Raw genomic sequence first — 19,172 nt, 5'->3', positions numbered from 1 at the left:
ATGATGAAGCTGTGTATATTTAATGTAAATACAGTATTATTCACTAAGGCCAAACAAAAAGAAAAAGAAACCAATGTTGGCTTTCCAAGTCAACAAAGAATGTTACACAAATTTTTTTTTCTTTTTAATCCTGACCGATATCCATCCAGGATTTCGGTCAGGATTCCATTCGGGAATGTGATGCAGAATTTCGCAGGAAATATCAACACTGGCTTTTATCCCTGCTTGTACAGTTCAGTCATGGCACTACTGTATTCACCCCACTGCTTCACAACCTCTGGACTGCAGTCATCATAGAATATCCAATTCATATTTGATTCAAATGCAACCTAGCATCCAGGTCGCATTCATCTGACCTGAACGTCACTGATACTCGACAAATGTCACTATTCTGCGTCCTGACACATGCAAGCGGGGAGAAAAACAACCATGAGGACTATAATGAGGGTTATAGTCCGCTTTTTAACCCTGGATTCAGCATCATGTTGCATTTCATCAGACTCATGTTAATCTCTGTTTGAGTCAAAGCGTAAAAGGAAGACAACTAGCAGCAAAACGTGACTTTCCTAATGTCTAATGTCACCAACTGTCTATGTCAGTGTTTCTCAACCTTTTTTGGCCCAGCGCCCCCACAGCCTTCATCCAGGTCCCTCACCCCCCCACCAAAGAGTTTGCAGGCTACTTTGCACTGACTATTATTGTATCACTAATATTACTATCACTATTGTAGATGTTTTGATTTTTATGCTTGTTTCTGTATTTATCATCAAAAATAATTTCCCAGAGAACAAAAAAGTCACGGGAATAGAAATTATTTCCACAGGCGTCTATGAAAAATGCAATAAACATTCAAGTTAAAATCTGTAGGTCTAACAGCAGCCAGTCAGAGTGGAAAAAATATTATTTTTTGCCATTTTCTGGTTGTTAAATATTCCACAAAATGACCAGATAAAAGATGTTCAACATGCCAGTTTAGACTTTGAACTATTTGCAAAACGACTGAGCTGCAGCATTAAAACATGGATAGAACTGTAACTACATTAATCATAACTCTTCTTCTCTTCAGTGTTTCTGTCAGTTTCTGGTGGTGCAGCTCTGTGCTGCCTTCAGGAGAATGGGACATCAGAGTATCATCCATAAAACTTCACCCACATGGCATTTATTGTGCAAACCAGAGCTTTCAGTGGAAAAACTAAAGTTCCAGGTCCTTTTAATGCCATACAAATATGAGACAGAAACATGGATTATATCTTTATATAGATCTGTCTATTGATTATAGATTAATAGTTTTACTGGACAGAAATGACAAAGAACAAATCTGGTTCTTAATCAGTAGCAGGAGAACGGAGCTGCGCCAAGAAGCTAACAGAAGCTAACAAACACTGAATAGAAGAAGAGCTGCCATCGATACAGCTGCAGCCAAGCATGATTTAATGTTACACAATACAGTTTTACCAAGTTGCTCAAAGTCTAAACTGTTCATTTAAGGTGTAAAGTTTACCTTCGACCAAACGCCCCCCAAAGACATCCCAGCGCCCTCCTTTTGTAAAAATGTCCGCCATCGCCCCCTGCCGTTCTTTGAACGCCCCCTGGGGGGCGGTACCGCCCACGTTGAGAACCGCTAGTCTATGTGAATGTGATAAGTGGTAGTCTGATATGACAATGATATTGTGATGCAACTCGGTGCTTGTTTGTGGAAGTTATCCCACCTTGATGTTTTATGGCAAATGGTTAGATTTTGAGGCTTGGCCATGCCCACATGCTTTGATGCATCTAAAAGTTGATAACTTTAGATCTTCAATGCCTCAAGACTGCTGAGTGATTGTGAAGTCTGCATGTCAAAAGCTTTGGAAAGCATTTGCTCAGATCCAGTGTTACACTCACGAAACAGACAGGAGTCCTTCAGTTTCGGTAACTTTATTTGCCCCACGCTGTGTGTATTTTCTTTTGGAATTGTTCTCCTCAGAAGCAGCCGGGCACAGACGGACAGAAAATCGTTACAATGTTTCTTCTTTTTCAGAGCTACAGTGTTAAAACTGACCAACTGACACCACTTCCGCTTCCCAACAAAACAGTGACGTAGCACGCTGCTCAGATTCTGTATTGCTTCTGTGGCTGAACAAAAATAACTGGGCAAATAAAGTATGTTAAATAAATGGAGTGTTTTATCTATAAATTAAAAAAATGGGAATAATTTAGATAAACTACTTCTACGATGCAACACCAGCATGCGCAGAAGAGAAAAAATGATGACCTTGACGGAGTTCATGTTGGGTATGGATCATAGCTTCTAACACTTTTTTGTAGGTCTTGATTCAAACATGGGTACCTAAATTCATGATGGTCTGTCAATCCATGGCTTGGGGCTACTTCTGTCTATGTAACAAGTTCCAGTTCTCTATGATGTATGGTTTGACCTAGCTCACATTATGGGGCATTTTAGAGCAGCTTGGGCATGCCCACATTAATTTCATAATCTTTGATTAAGTTTGATGAGTTTTTGAACATGTTAAGACTGCCAAAAAGTCACTTAAAGTAGTGGAAGAATTCCTGTGCTTACAATAGGCCTTTGCAGCACTTTTACTTCTCAGGCCTAATAATTGGCCACGTCTCTGACTCCTTTGAGAATGATCTGAAACAGTTTTGGCTGTCAGTCATAGGCTTTATCATTTTAAGGGTGTTTTCACACCCGTTAGTTAGTTGCCCGTTATATTTAGTTCGACTGGGGAGCAAAATTGCAAGATTTGTTAAATTTTTAACTGGTGCAATTTGCTTTCACACTGCATCCATCCAAATTTATTGAAAAAAGCTGCTGCCCCCCTTACCTTTGCAGCACTGCACCAAGAACTACAGAAGGAATCAACACAAAACCTTTGAAGAAGACCAATGCAACTTTCTTCTTCACAAAATGTAAACAAAAATGGAGTGGCATCAGATTTTAGCTGTTGAAGTATTTCTCCATTGATACACATACATAACAGGATTGGACATCATTGCTGCGCCTCACTGGAGGTAGTGATGTGCTCCTGAAGGCACCATTACTATGAGTCATGTCCACAAAACCATAATGTTCAAATGTGGGATGAACAGGAATCTGTCACAATTTTTCAATAATTCAATTTTGCATAATTGCCACTATTAAAATTAGTGGATGGTCTGCTTGAGTTCACACTGCATTCAAACCACTCCAGAGTTCATTTCAACCAAACGGTGACCAAAGTTTTTAAGGTGGACCAGAGTTCACTTTTTTGGTCCGCATTAGAGTTCAATTGTTCATTCAGACCTCCCCAAACAAACCGGACCTTCTAAACAAACGGACTAGAGTTTGGTTCAAGTGGACTATAAAGGGCTAGAGTGAAGTGCACCCTAAATGTCGATTTTGTGTGTCTGACAGGGCTGTGCCAGAGTGGGTCTGAGCGCAGGAACTGGTATTGGTGTGTCATCTGCACTTGTGAGCAACCAGAATGCCAGCAATGACAATAATCAGCACCATCACCCCAATGAGGCCAACATGCCTCCTGCTCCTCCACCTGTCAACAATATCAATAACAACCAAAGGCAGCAGGAACATGATGGTAAGTTCTACAAAAATTTTACTTAAGCATTCATGTCTTCTGGAATATTTTTCACAGACTTGGTACTTTTTTTTTTTTTAGAAAGGATCAAGTTATGGGTAAAGATTCTAAAAAATATCCCATTTTATTTTTTTCTTCAATTTCTGAAAATAAGATTTTTACAATTTTCTGAAGCTATACAACAGACTGGAGATTTTCTTGGATTTTGTTTTAATGAATGAAGTAGTAAAAGTGGGCACAGCCAGGTCTTGAATAAGGCTGTGCCCACTTTTACTACTGATTGAATGCTACAGGCAGACATGTGGAAAGTCACCTTGTTTTTTTTTTTTTGTTTTTTTTTTTACCAGTATCTGTGATATTTACATTCAGCTTGGCATTGTCTCAGGGGAATAATTAATCAAAGTGCAGAGAGAGGTTCTATATACTTTATTGCTCAACATAATGTTTTGGTTGGGTGTCTGCTTTGTTTTAGCATTTTTTTCTATATTTCATTGCACACTAAGTTCTGCATATAATATTCTGTGCATATATTCAGGTATTTTTTGTTGTACATGTTGCTTTTAATTAACAGGTTTATCATATTTTCGGTACAAATAGGTTGCGCTCTAAGTAACCAACTATTCTGCGTACCTACCTTATTTCTTTACTTGTTTTTCACAAATCTGTCTAAATCTGGGTTTATGGACACTTGTTACTCGCCAAGATAATCCATCCACATCACAGGTGTGGCAAATCACCATGCTGATTAAACAGAATCATTATTTCACAGATGTCTCACTGTGGCTACAATAAAAAGCTACTCTAAAATATGTAGTTTTACTATATTGATGGAGTCTGAAAACCAGCCAGTATCTGGTGTGGCCACCATTTGCCTGATGCACTGCAACACATCTCTCTTGCATGCAGTTAGTTGATAATATTGTCGATTGTGGCCTGTGGACTGTTGGTCCACTCCACTTCAATGGTTGTCTGCATGTGCTAGATATTGTTAGAACCAGAAACACATTGTCATATACAGTGTTTCAGAGCTTCCCAAATATACTCATTGGGTGACATGTCATGGAAGTATGTAGGTCTGTCGCAATAAACGATAAATCAATTAATCGCATGATAAATTAAACCTATCGACCTCTTTTAAGTTTTATCATCTCTTACTGCCTTTTTTTTTTTCCTTTCTCTTGATGACACTGAATGAAAAAAGGCTCAACTCCGGTGCTCTCCACTGACCCTCCCTTCCTCATTTCTTTAGTCTAATGTCCAGCACACACTATTGTCGGACGATTGTCAAAACCTGACAGACACATTAGCCGACAGAAATCCTAGGTATAACGGTTCGATCGTGCCGTGTGATGTCCAGCAACACAGCCATTATTTTGGACTTGTAGCCCAAAATAATGGCTATAAGTCCAGTTAACTAGTTTTAAAACCAGGCATTAATCAATGCTTTACTAGAATCTACCTGTGATGCATGTGGCTAGAGTCAGCTTAAAGTCCTGACTGAATGAAAATCATTATAACCTATTTATGTCACATTAATGAAGAACAGCTGAAAACTTACCGGGTTTATTAACTACGGTAGCAATTTGGCTCCAACTCCTGTCCTTGTCATTTCTATATTTTTTGCACGAAATGTTAAATATTAATGTTGTTTCCACATATCATCTCCAATGTCCGCTGGATTTCGGGTTGCATCGTGTCAGCTGTTTGGGATTCCCCTCCGTAATTTCCCCTCAAAGCGCGGAGGAGAATCCAAGCTTTCTGATTGGCTACCTGTAGCATTCAGCGTTAAGCTCCCAGACGGGGAAAACCCCTGATTTAGATCAGAGCGGCCACGACAATCTAAATCACTACAGGATGATCGGTTACGAAATCACCAGCGACAATCTTAGATCAGCCAACAATCTAAGATTGTTGTGAAAATAGGGGCAAAAAATGGTGTAGTGTGAACTATTACATAAGGTAGTGTGATGTGCCCATCTTCTCCATTTAAATCTAGTGATTACTGAAGGGGGGGCTGCACAGTGGTGCAGTTGGTAGAGCTGTTGCCTTGCAGCAAGAAGGTTCTGGGCTTGATTCCCAGCCTCGGTCTTTCTGCATGGATTTAGCATGTTCTCCCTGTGCATGGTGGGTTTTCTCCGGGTACTCCGGTTTCCTCCCACAGTCCAAAAACATGACTGTCAGGTCAATTGGTTTCTCTAAATTGCCCCTAGGTGTGTGTGTGTGTGTGCATGGTTGTTTGTCCTGTGTGTCTCTGTGTTGCCCTGCGACAGACTGGCGACCTGTCCAGGGTGACCCCGCCTCTCACCTGGAACATCAGCTGGAGAGGCACCAGCACCCCCACCGACCCCGCCAAGGGACAAAGGTGTAAGAAAATGGATGGATGGATGGATTACTGAAGGACAATATAGTATACAGACTTCATAATCTGCACTCTTTTGGTTGAATGCTGTATTTACTTCCACTTTGGCTTTATGCATTACTGGCATGCATTAATAGTCATTTCCATTAAATCAGTGTCAAAAGGTCTTGAAACAATATTATCATTTATCGCAATAATTTTTTAGACAATCGCTCAGCAAAATTTATTATCGTGACAGGCCTAGAAGTATGCCATCAGTGCAAGTACGGTGATGTTTTCAGCTTTCAGAAATTGTGTATAGATCCATGCAATATGGGTCCGTTCATTATCATGAGGTGATGGTCATGGATGAAAACTTAAGAAAATTTTGTAAACTGCCTGTCCTGAAAAATGTAAGTATAACTATTAGTCTTATGTTTTGTTTAACATTTACCAACCTGTTCTTAACCTAGCTACATCATTACCCAGTTATATTTACACAGTACAGTATACTTGGAAAACTCTTGGAAACTTATTGACTTAAATAGAATAGAATCCAACTTTATTGTCACGACACATCACAAGTACAAAGCAACAAAGTGCAGTTTCCATCCATCCAGAAATGCATTTCCTAGCCAAAAGCAATAATTTGTCACAGAGTTTGAAGTCACCATAAATCTCTGGTTTAAGAAGAGCCCACTAGTTCTCAATGGGGTTTTTATATCTAGTGAGGAAGGAGGCCAATTCACTATTCCTTCATTTTTAAGGCTTTTACTGGCTAGCCTCATAGTGGGGTACTTTGATGCATGTAATGGAGCATTATTCTGTATGAATATCATGGTATTCTTTAAAAATGTAGGCTTTTCCTGTACCACCGCTTGAAGAAAGTGTCTTCTAAAAACTAGGAGTTGGTTTCACGGTTGATTTTGAGTCCATCTTCAACCCAAAAAGGTTTAACTAGCTCATCTTTAATAAAACCAGCCCATACCCATGTCAGTAGAAAGAACTATGTATTTTACAATTTAGGCCAAATATGTCGAGCACAACAGCAGAAAAAGACAAAAACCAAAAAAATAGGGAAGTTTTCTGAGTCCAAAATAATAAAACACTCCTTTCAACGATGACATAAAATACCGCTGACTAGGAGTAAATGTAAAGGTACAAAGGCTGAGCTCTTTGGCTAGCCACAAACCAGGAGCAAAAGGTTTGGAACAAAAATGGTGGAAAACACTTACCAGTTTCCACTGTGAACACAGCACACTCTTATGCCCCTTTTCCACCAGCTTGGCTCTATTTCAGAGTGACCGCTTTTCTACGCCGACTCGGCTCTGTAGTAGGGTGCCGCCTCATGGTGGTGGGGGGAATAGCACTCTGCCTCCAGAAGCCATGTGCTGTGCTTCCTAACGCGAGTTGTTTTTCTGATACAAAAGAAGAAGAGAGAGCAGAGCTATTTTTTATAGCCTGTGATTTTGATTTTTCTGACACTTCAAGACAATGTGCAGTGGGAGGAATGCCACACATACAGGAATACAGCTGATCTCCACCTTGCAGCTGGAGGAAAGCAGGTGACTGTGACGGTGCAGGTGAGCTAACGATGATTTTTGTATTAAACTACTATAAACCTTGTAATACATTGCTGAATATACATGCGCTAATGTTAGTCAGGGTGTTGTTTCACTCAGGGTGTGAGTGAAACAATAACGGGCAGACTACTATATAAAGAACTCGGGGACCACTTCTTTACAAATGTGATGTGTAATAATAGAATACGGAACAAATTGGCAACCCAAACTGAAGCTCTATTCTATGCACCTTATAATCTGGCACGCCTTATAGTGCGGAAAATACAGTAAATTAAAGACAAAACGTAATTACTTGTAAGTTTTAGACCTATACAGACATGGATAAAATACCACTATCGTTTCCAATTAATAGTTCCTAACCATTTAATTAGAGAACTGATATGTAGCCATTTTACAATAATAGAATATCATATAACATGTTTTATTATCTCACAGTGGAAGGAAAGCATAGAGATAAACCATAAAGAAATCAAGGCAGCATGCTGTACAATACTGACAGTTATAACTAATGTGCAGCTGAGTATCTTCAGAAAATGCGCATGTTGTGTTTGAGCAATAAAAATACAGCAGACTTTGTTTCAAATCTCTTCCATGACTATATGTAGTCAAACTTAAATATAGCAAAATCCAAACAAATATATCTCCAAACTGCTCACCTGGCCGGAGAGCAGCAGCGGCGTTGGTTGCGTCTGAGTCGGTGTTCACCGTGGGGCTGTCAGGCTCCCAGCGGCTAACGAGGTTTTCCATTCTCTCCACTACAGTGACAAAAACGACTCATTCCTCACGGCTCCATCGAGCTGCTGCTGAATATTGAAATCCAATGCAAAGAAAAGCAGATATTTTTGTTCACCGCTTGTTTTATCTTCCATCACTTCCTTGTTGCAGCAAGTTTGAAACTTGCGGCTTCATTTTTCTTCTGTCCTTGCTGCTGAACAGTCTGTCCACGCCCTCAGCCAATCAGTGAACAGGATCGAAGCTTGCGTCATCCACCAAACCAGGGCCGGCCCGGCTGGGGCCGGTGGAAAAGCTCTGAAAGCGAGCTGAGTCGAGCCGGTGGAAAGGGGTCATTAGTTATTCACTTACAATTTCACACAGTACTGCTCACAGTAAGTTACCAACAGTATACACCTCACAGATGAGAGTTATCACACAGATATATCAACTGCTGATCAAGGCCCGGGGAAAAAGTGGCCCGTCGCGTCTGGCATGGAGATCTTTATGGATTAGATGACGAGTCGCAACACGTCACCTGTGGTATCCAGGTAGATCTGAAATATAAGAGAGAGCTCTCTTATGGAGAGAGACCCTAGAGGTCAGTGACCATAACGGTGACAAAAGCTTTCATAAAGACAGATGTGTTTTAGTTGTGCCCTTCATTTACTGTAGTATTCAGCTGCAGTTGACTGAAGGCATTTATTCATCTTTTACATTTTTACACACTCATTTGGATTTTTGGATAAGGAATGAACTTTATTCTGCCCACTAACTACTCTGGGTAAAGATTGTCTGTAGTGTGTGATCCCCGTTTTCTATCAAGATCTCTATGATCACAGCACATTTGGAATAATGAACCCCACAACTTCATCAGAGGTTAGATCCTCCATGTAAGAGGCGTTTACTTCGGGACAAATTGCAACCGCTGATTGGTCAGTTACTGACAAACCCACTGAACAGGTGACGTCATGTCAATTAGATGCTCCCTCACTACTTATGACATTGGTGGCATTGTTCTGTGTGATCAAACTGCACTTTTTGTTTTGTGGTCAGCCTAAGGCTAATTAGCAAACATGTGATCTCACAGGTGTGGCATGTCAACATGCTAATAATTATTTAATTATATGAATTATCTTGGCAAATGAGAAGTGCTCACTAACCCAGATGGAAGCCTTTTGTGTGTGCATAGAATAAGTTTTTATCTCTAAATAAACCCCCACTATTTCTATCTAACCCACAAATCAGTGGACTTAAGGAATAATATTTGCACGTGTTTTTCTCCAAGAGCCACTAGAAATAAATGGATTGCAGGAAGAAGATGAAGATGAAGTGGACGAGGTTGCATATGAGGAAGAGAAAATGGAGCTAGAGCCTCATATAGACATAAAAGAAGCAGAAGATGGAATAGGGATAGAAAATATGGCAGGCCCCATTTGTCAAGCTGGAACGTCACAACCTCCTGATGAGGAACAAGCAGGTTTTGAACAATTCTTTTCTTTGGATATGAAAACTATGATATTGTACTTAAATATTATCCTATTTTTGTTGTTAAGAAAAGCTAAATTAATCATTTTATTTGGTAACACTTTATTTGAAGGGGTGTGCATAAGGCTGACATAACATCTGTCATGAACATGAATGTTTATGACAGTTGTCATGAAGTGTCATTCGCTAAATAATGACACTTAATGCAAAGTGGCATTAAAAGTCCATTAACTTTGCATTAAATTGTATTGACAAAATTATGCAAAGTTGGCACTTTTAATGTATCTTTTAGAGCAACTTTGCATTAAAAGTGTCATTATTTAGCGAATGACACTTCATGACAACTGTCATAAACATAAAGACTTCCTTATGTTTATGACAGTGTCATGTCAGTCTTATGCTCACCCCTTCAAATAAAGTGTTACCTTTTATTCTTTTTTTAACAATAATTTTTCCCTTCCACCTCTAGGTCCCAGTGGTGTGAACCATCAGTGTAGAACTGCTAGTGCTGTTGCTCCTAAGCTTCCATCGGCTGTCTCGGACTCTGATAGTGATGAAGAGGAAGGTCTCGTTTCCAGGCTGATACCACCTGCCTGTTTGCAGGAGCCAGCATCCTGTGCAAAAGGTGCGAGCTCAACTCAGGACACACATCTAAGTGCTCTCTTACCCTGTAGATTTAAGAGTCTTGCTCTTTTCTGTTGGGCCAACTTTTAGTGTAATCTTTGATTAGTTTCTCCAAAGTAAAGATTCAATCAATTTTTAACTGAGGCATTGCTTTCTTTGATTGTTTTTGGGACTGTGTAGCTGAAGGAGGCACAGAAGCAAAGAGCACAGCAGCTCTGCATCGTCAGCCGTCAAAATTAGAACCTTATCCAATTTTTCCTTGACACCACAGCAAATTTGGAATCGATTTACAAGAATCACACTGGACCAAATAAGAAAATGCATGAAGCACCAGATCCATATTTTCATAAGTCACCAAGACGGACTACATTTGTCCAAAATACTACCTGCAATTATATATTTATGGGCATATTTATACATATAGGCTGTCAATGTATCACTTATGGCTATGCATACATGCAAAACATGTGGATTTAATTCTGAAACCTATAGTGCTAAATTGGGGCTGACAAAATCTGGTTCCATTGATTCATAATTACACTTCTAATATGGGAGACAGCAGCAGATTACCAGGCTGTCAGGTCATTTCTCTAGACTGCTCAAGTATCAATAGTGAATGTATCTGTTTTCTTTCTCATTTTCCCTGTGAGATAAAATGACAACCAGCCTTTATGTAATTAGGTTGGCTTCCTCTTCTAATGCTAGAAGTGGAGCTTTGACATAGAAGCAACCTCAGTGGCCGTCTTGCAGTTCTCTTTCACTTTACTTTGAGAGCATGGGAAATGTTAAACACAGACTGAAAATGCTATGTAAATTTGTCAATATCATATTTTATCCACTGATATTTGTGTGGTGTGTTGACATAAGGAGGTAATATCAGTAAAGCTTGTTTTTCAAAATCAGACACCTACACGTAGAACATCAATTGTGTTTAAAGACATATCCAGTTCCACACTGTCATCCATGTCAAAACAGGATAAAAATTTTGAAACTTGGGGGGGAAAAAAATCTGAAACTGAAAATAAAAACCTTGAGCTTCAAAAGTAGCTTTGAACATTTTTCTTTTTTAGTTTCAATTTAATTTTTCTTTTGAAGAAGCTGTATTCCTCCAAGTCGGCTCCATAGAAACTGTTTAAGTCAAGTTCTCTCGCTCAAGTCGCCATAGCGACGTCGGTCAAGGCAGATGAAGTGAGAGAGCAAAGGACAGAAAGAAAAGTAATTTTGGAAGTTGAGAAGTACAGTATTTTACACACCCATTCAATAAATTAATGATGGAAAAGTCCATTTATTTTAGGACTTTTCAGTTATATATGATGAAACATATTACATATAAATGCATGCAGATGGATGTTTGAAAGCCTTTATTTCTGTTGATCACAATGATTTTCTACTTATTAAAAACATGACATTTAAAGTAGAATATTATATGAGAACAATTAAAAAAATATTTCTAAAATCAGAAATATGAGCTTAATGAAAAGTGTATTTCATACTTGCTAAGATTTTTATTTTTGAAAGATACTTTTAACAAAACTCATCAGGATGTTTTTATTGAATATGAATGTATGCAACACCACACAGCCTTTATCGCATGATCCCGCATTTCCTGAGTGAAGGTGCATGTAGTTTTACTAGTATGAGTGAAAGGTGGCACAGGAGATCAGTGACGAGTTCAGTGTCTCAGTCTTTGCTGACATATATATATATATGTGTGTGTGTGTGTGTGTGTGTGTGTGTGTTTTTGTTTCATTTAACATATCTTAAATCGTCTGCTGTGTTCTTGTATAATCAATTGAAAAGGCAATAAAGTAAAAAGAACAAATCTTTTAGTATTGAAAGCATGTTGGCATAGCAGCAGTGACAAATGTTAGGCTATTTTTTCCTCGTCTTTTTGGGATCCGTCATTCGACCACAGATATCCTTTGGCTTTTAAGTTAGAACTCTGTAGTCAGTGAAGTTCACTCTCAGAATCAGTGTTTAACTTATGTTTACTCATGTTATCCTACTTTGTTTGATTACATAACCTGGTCATTAAATGGCCGCTGCCTTATTCATTTGCTTCCCAACACAGGCCAACCGCATGAGGGAGTGCGAGTACTTCATAGCTCATGGAGCTGATAAAGAGAAAGAATGTATATTTTTATGGACTTACAATTTCTTTGGGAGTCTTTTCACTTCCCAGCACATGATGCGTTGCTTTTGATTTCCCAGCATGTTCTCCAAGGTCTGGAATATCTTTCATATTTTCAATGATGATTTACTATGGTCACTGAAACTTGAAAACATTTTAAGATATCTCCTTGAAGCTGTTGTAGCTTCCCATCACTGAGAGGCTAATGCCTTTGTGGAGCACCTGCCTCTCCCAACTTACTTCTTCCTATGAGAGGGTTAACACCTAAACATGTACACCTCCGGTACTTAGATCCCTAGACTGTAGAGTAGTGGTTCTTAACCTTTTTTGAGGTACCGAACCCCCCAGTTGCATATGCGCATTCACCGAACCCTTCTTATTCACCCCACCCCCTCGACACACAAAATACTTCGTGGTATTCTGATTTAGTAATATAATTATATTAGCTGTGTTACCACCCCCACACCACTAGAGGCAGTAGCAACCCCGAAAAGATGCGACTAAGGAGCAGATTTAGACTATAGAATTTGGTACAAACTGTGAGCTTTGCTGAAGTAATTAAAGACACAAGTTCAAATCCATGCTGAGAGTGGAGCTCCTTCAATCAGGGCTCCTCTGCAGCTCTGATTGGCTAAGCAATGTAACGTGATCCTCTGATTGGCTAAGCAATGTAACGTGATCCTCTGATTGGCTAAGCAATGTAACGTGATCCTCTGATTGGCTAAGCAATGTATCCTCTGCAGCAAGTGATGGCAAAGCGGGGCGTCATCACGACTTCACACAAGTGTGTCTTTACCTTCGCAGCAGAGGCTCCAACGAACCCCTGAGACCGACTCATCGAACCTCTGGGGTTCGATCGGACCCAGGTTAAGAACCACTGCTGTAGAGTATAACTCACCTCAGAATTCAAAGAGAATCTATCTAGCTGGTTTATTGGAGAAGATTTGCCTAGGTTCTAACAGCCTACATCTGAATGTCTCATGCTGCTTCTTTCCATGGATTAACCAACCGGTAACATGAGTCAGCTCGGTCCCACAGAACACATTCATCACGGTTGCTCTTCTCATTTCACAACTGGCTCTTGGAACTGATCCAGGTATGGTTCAGTGACTTTGGCAAATCCCAGGGATGGTGTTTAATTTGGGCTAAGGTAACCTATAAATGCTTACCATAACTTTGCAAACCATGCACTAAGACAGTTTTATTACTATTGAAAAATAAAATAAAAATAATTATAATAAGAATATATATCGATCACCAACAAAAGAAGAACTGGATAAAGATGAGAGGGCCAACGGACAGTTTAATTTGCTTCTGTATGAGGGAGCAAAGTGATGGTGCCAACTAAAAATAGAAAAGGTCTCAAGGTCTCCATAAATTTGCTGTTGATTTGCTTAGGTGAAAATCTGAGTTTTTCCAGCTTCAGATTGTAAAGAACGTCTCTAACCCAGTGGCCATGAGACGGGGGGATGCTTAGTTTCCACTTTAGTAGAATAAGTCTGCGAGCCAAAAGGGTAGTGAAGGATAGAACCTGTAACAGAGAATGTGAAAAGCCCCCATCTGGAGGGATGCCAAATATAGCTGACAATGGATTGGGAACAATTGTCTGATTATATGCTTGAGTAAGTGTTTTGAGAATGTTACCCCAAAACCCGCTTTACAATTTAGACAAGCCCAAAACGTGAATACGGTTAGCTGGCGACTGTCTACAGCTATTGTAAGCATCACTGACTGATGAGTAAATTTTTGCTAATTTTGCATTTGTGTAATGCACTTTATAGAATATATTGCACTGGATTAGAGTGCAATATAGGGCACAATAATAGGGCACAAATTGAGGATTTATGAATGAAATTCTTGGCAGCCTCCCACTGTTCCTCCTCCACATCCGCACCAAGCTCCTCGTCCCATACTGTTTTAATAAAAGCTGAAAAACTTTGAGGTGTTACTAAGAAGGTTTCATAAAATGAAATATATTTTTTTCTGCTGTGGGTCTAATTAAAAAATCAATCATTTCAATCTAACCTTTCTTTCCCTAACGCTGACACTGATGGAATCTAGGTGGAGACTTTGGAAGATGGTTCTCACACCCCGAGTCGATCTTTTGGGGACGGAGTAGACAGCAGACAATGTTCTTTTTGCTTTGAGCTGATGGATGTCCTCTTGTTGGAAAAGGTATTTGTCTACCTTTGGCTTTGTAGTCTGAACTCAGCTGATGAGAGAAGTCCAATTTGGTGCCACAGGTTGCGGGGCTGAGGGGTTGAATCCCTTTTGCAGGACAGTCTTTGGTCCATCTGTGGCGACGGCTCTTCTTCAGCTGCAGAGTTCTTTGTCCATCTCAATCTTGGCTCAAAGCTGCCTGGAGGAAACAACTGAAGGTTCCTCTTTTGCATTTGCCTTTTGTAGAGTTTTTCCCACCCTGTGGAAGTGCTTGCATTGGCTAGCACTGCTGCCATTCTTGTTTCATTGGCTGTCTGCTTAGGTGGATTAAATCAAATCCACCTTTGCCTTGGAGACATTATGTTATGGTGTCCGTGTTCTTGTCCCAGGGCCTTGACCTTCTCCCCCCGGAATCGGTTCCCCCTTCTCAACTCTATTCCTATCTATATTCTGTTGCAACACTTGACGTCTCAAAGGCATAGCTTCACCATTCTGTTACATTGGTACACATTTTACACCATTTCAACGTCATTGTCAAAATCACATCTATAACCTCTTTAGTTTCTCTGTTTTAACATTAATTTAAAATATTATAATAACCACAACTTATCAGTTATACTTGTCATAATTTGATTTATTACAGGCGTTCATCTGAAAAGAAAACTGAAATCATCCATTATTCTAACTATTTGAAACCAAAATTTTAATTGTTCATTCTTACCAGAAAAAAAACATCAATAAAAGTCTTTTGCATTGGGTCTTATTCAATTACTCAAAGTGTTTAGACTTCATTCTTTAAAACTTTCATGCTTGGAAATAAGGAATCATGGCTTTGCAACACTCTCTATTTGACTATGGTTTCTTATGATTAAATAAAAAATTAAATGGGATTCAAGTAAAGCTTGCATGAGACAAAACATAAAAGCACGACCTCATTGATCTTATTGAAATTTGATTCTACTGTTGGTTCCAGATCAGTGTTTCTCAACCTTTTTTGGCCCAGCGCCCCCACAGCCTTCATCCAGGTCCCTCACTGCCCCCCACCAAAGAGTTTGCAGGCTACTTTGCACTGACTATTATTTTATCACTAATATTACTATCACTATTGTAGATGTTTTGATTTTTATGCTTGTTTCTGTATTTATCATCAAAAATAATTTCCCAGAGAACAAAAAAGTCACGGGAATAGAAATTATTTTCACAGGCGTCTATGAAAAATGCAATGAAGATTCAAGTTAAAATCTGTAGGTCTAACAGCAGCCAGTCAGAGTGGAAAAAATATTATTTTTTGCCATTTTCTGGTTGTTAAATATTCCACAAAATGACCAGATAAAAGATGTTCAACATGCCAGTTTAAACTTTGAACTATTTGCAAAACGACTGAGCTGCAGCATTAAAACATGGATAGAACTGTAACTACATTAATCATAACTCTTCTTCTCTTCAGTGTTTCTGTCAGTTTCTGGTGGTGCAGCTCTGTGCTGCCTTCAGGAGAATGGGACATCAGAGTATCATCCATAAAACTTCACCCACATGGCATTTATTGTGCAAACCAGAGCTTTCAGTGGAAAAACTAAAGTTCCAGATCCTTTTAATGCCATACAAATATGAGACAGAAACATGGATTATATCTTTATATAGATCTGTCTATTGATTATAGATTAATAGTTTTACTGGACAGAAATGACAAAGAACAAATCTGGTTCTTAATCAAATCCTAATGAGTCAAAGTGTCATGGAGTCATCAGCCTCATGACATTAACACTGACATGAAAAATAATATTGAAGAAATAAATATATCAAATCTAATTAACAACATAAATAAGTGATCAGTTCTTTACTGTTATGGTCTGTAAGATATATTTATCCTCAGTACTAGATGTGGTCTCAACAAACCCATGGCACTTCAACAATATTATTTTACCTTTTATCTGGAAATAGTGTCTATTTATTCTTGCCATACAGTCTCTGTATTAATTATTGCTCTAAAGGTCTTGCCATACCAGCTTATTCCTCTGTATTTACTTTAGTTTCTTAGTTTATTCTTGCATTTTGTTCTTCATTCATTTCCATTTAGTTTCCTTTGATTAGTTTTATCCTCTCTTGGTTTATTGCTATGTCCACTTTAGTTTCTTCCTGTTGCTACATTTATTTTATCGTTTATTGACCATCAGTAATCTTCACTCATCACCTGCTGCGCCGCCTAATCGTCATGTTTCACATCATGTGTTGATTTTTCACTGTTCAGCGTTGGATTCTCTGTTTTTATGCCATAAAACAACAGAAACAATTTCTGCATTCTGATTATTGAAATGTAAAAGTGCTGTGTTGTTCTATCACCCCGTTTCATACCGGACCACTTACAGCACCAGTATTAACGCTATAAAATGAACGCTCTCTATCGAGGTATCACCCATGGAGGGATTTCTTTATTTAAATGGGTTCATTTTTCAGAGGGATACACTGTGAGGGTATCGTGATTTTAGCTACCAGTAGCAGGAGAACGGAGCTGCGCCAAGAAGCTAACAGAAGCTAACAAACACTGAATAGAAGAAGAGCTGCCATCAATACAGCTGCAGCCAAGCATGTTTTAATGTTACACAATACAGTTTTACCAAGTAGCTCAAAGTCTAAACTGGTATTGTTGAGCATTTAAGGTGTAAAGTTTACCTTTGACCAAACGCCCCCCAAAGGCAACCCAGCGCCCCCCTTTTGTAAAAATGTCCGCCAGCGCCCCCTGCCGTCCTCTGAACGCCCCCTGGGGGAGAACCGCTATTCTAGATGTTACTTTGTTACTTAATGTATTGTTACTGCAAAACTAAAATCTCCAGCAGGGGAATGCTGGGATGACCTGGGATTAATTTGACAAAACCCTTTCCTGAGTTGTAAGCAGTCAGAATGCACAGCTACATGTTGTCCTGTTGCTGCAGAAAACAAGGGGGCTTGTGTAAAACAGAGCTTTTGTTTTACACAAGCCAACTGCAAAGAGTTGCTGGTTTTCACCTGTTGAATCGATGGAAACAGCTTTTCAGAATTAATCGGGATAAGAGTGCTGTAAAACAGCATTAACTATTCAGAATGTTGTAAAATCTTTGATTATATAAAGCTCACTCATATTGTAATGGGTATGAACTATTATCCATTCAAATGTAATGGGTGCATTTGATTATAATGTAATCAGTTGTAATTGATTACATTATAATTGATTATATTGTAAATCTGACATTGGCTTTTTTCAGAAATCTGTTGAACATTTTAAATTTCTATTTTGACATACCTCTATCTTTCTACTCTAACATACAATAAATTTATGTACATATATACTTCTTTTTATTCAGGTAAAGGAAAGACTCCTCTGCGACGATGCAAAAGCGTTCCTGTCTCTGATCAGGGAAAGGCTCAGGTGACACAGAGCACCTGTGAGAAGAGCTGTCAGGTGACCAGTGAACAGATCAAGGCAGACATAAAGGCTGCTACAGAGAACTGCAGGAGATCTGGAAATAAAGAAAAGACCTCTGAGATTGTTGGGGGCACCGTGAGACAAAGGGCTGACAGTGGGCAAATTCAAATCACTGGCAGTACTGGGGCAGCATCAAGCAGCAGAACAAGACCTATAACTGGATCTTTGAGCAGGGTTGAAGCTGACACAGCTCCCTCCGGACATGTGGATGGATTTGGGCGTATAACTAACCAGAACACCTGCAGACCAACCACTTACAGATCTACTTCATGCAGTAGGACTGAATGTGCCAAGTCTGACATGGAGACCGAGGACAGTTTCACAAGTGAGAAAGGGGAGATTGCTGGTCCTGTCAGTGTGGGATGCATGACATCAGGCTGTTCTTCTACTGGGACATCAGCACAGCAGGAAAGACACGGAGGCAGACAGCCAACCAGTGCTGGGATACCGTCTGATATTTGTTCCCAGCATAATAAGGGCGGTCAGGACTTTGTTCCAAGGCGGCCTTTAACAAGATCTTGCACCCACACATCTTTGGAGTCTTTGGAACCTACATCAGGTCATACCAAGTTTAAAATTTGACTTCAGTGGAGCTCTGCTAAGTAGAGTTTTGTTGGGAGTTTCCCCCCACCAAACTGATTACATAGTATAACAGAGGCTAGTATTGGAGTGTGGTTCTGTAGAAAAATCTGTTTGACTTTGTACACCAAGAGATCCAGTTCTAAGCCACATGATTACACCACATTATGTGGCCCCTATATTTCAGTAAATATTTGCTCCTGCTTCTGATTTTTTGAAGATTTTTTTCTAGGAGACATCCCCACAAATCATGCAGTTTATTCCTGTATTCCTTCAAACAAATTACATGATATCTGACTGAATTTTTAAATTCCATTTTAAACATTTATCAGGGTACGCCTCTAAGTCTTGGCTGACCAATAAAAGGTAAATGGAGTTACACAGTGTGTAATGAGTGCGGCTAACCACTCAAAGCACTTTTACTCTAAAGCCCCATTCACCCAACTACACTTTCAACACACACAGTCTAAAAGTCACCCAATAGCTCAAGGATAGACTCCTTTGCTATTCCATAGCTATTTTG

At 39.4% G+C, this 19,172-nt stretch overlaps 1 protein-coding gene and 1 long non-coding RNA gene across 5 annotated transcripts in view; one reads left to right on the top strand and one right to left on the bottom strand.

Moving 5' to 3' along the window:
- Nucleotides 1-19,172, top strand: part of fbxo38 (F-box protein 38) — a 66,421-nt gene that overhangs the window by 34,259 nt on the left and 12,990 nt on the right. For 2 of the 4 annotated variants that reach the window (XM_081611911.1, XM_081611913.1), the window contains 4 exons: nt 3,395-3,575; nt 9,496-9,687; nt 10,165-10,320; nt 17,949-18,629. In XM_081611911.1, coding sequence (XP_081468037.1) covers nt 3,395-3,575; nt 9,496-9,687; nt 10,165-10,320; nt 17,949-18,629 — 1,210 coding nt within the window. The remainder of the gene's footprint in view (nt 1-3,394; nt 3,576-9,495; nt 9,688-10,164; nt 10,321-17,948; nt 18,630-19,172) is intronic. The other 2 variants (XM_081611912.1, XM_081611915.1) reach the window with 2 other exon arrangements.
- LOC145553195 (uncharacterized) lies at nt 2,796-9,524 on the bottom strand. The gene is made up of 2 exons (XR_014089467.1): nt 8,153-9,524; nt 2,796-7,331 (listed from the first exon to the last, which is right to left on the bottom strand). It is a non-coding gene; the product is annotated as an uncharacterized LOC145553195 (long non-coding RNA).

Source organism: Poecilia reticulata, chromosome 10 (assembly GCF_904066995.2).
Source record: "Poecilia reticulata chromosome 10, P_reticulata-male-v2, whole genome shotgun sequence".
Lineage (NCBI taxonomy): Eukaryota > Metazoa > Chordata > Actinopteri > Cyprinodontiformes > Poeciliidae > Poecilia > Poecilia reticulata.
Note: the sequence above shows the minus strand (reverse complement) of the source record. Positions and strands in the feature narration are given on the sequence as shown.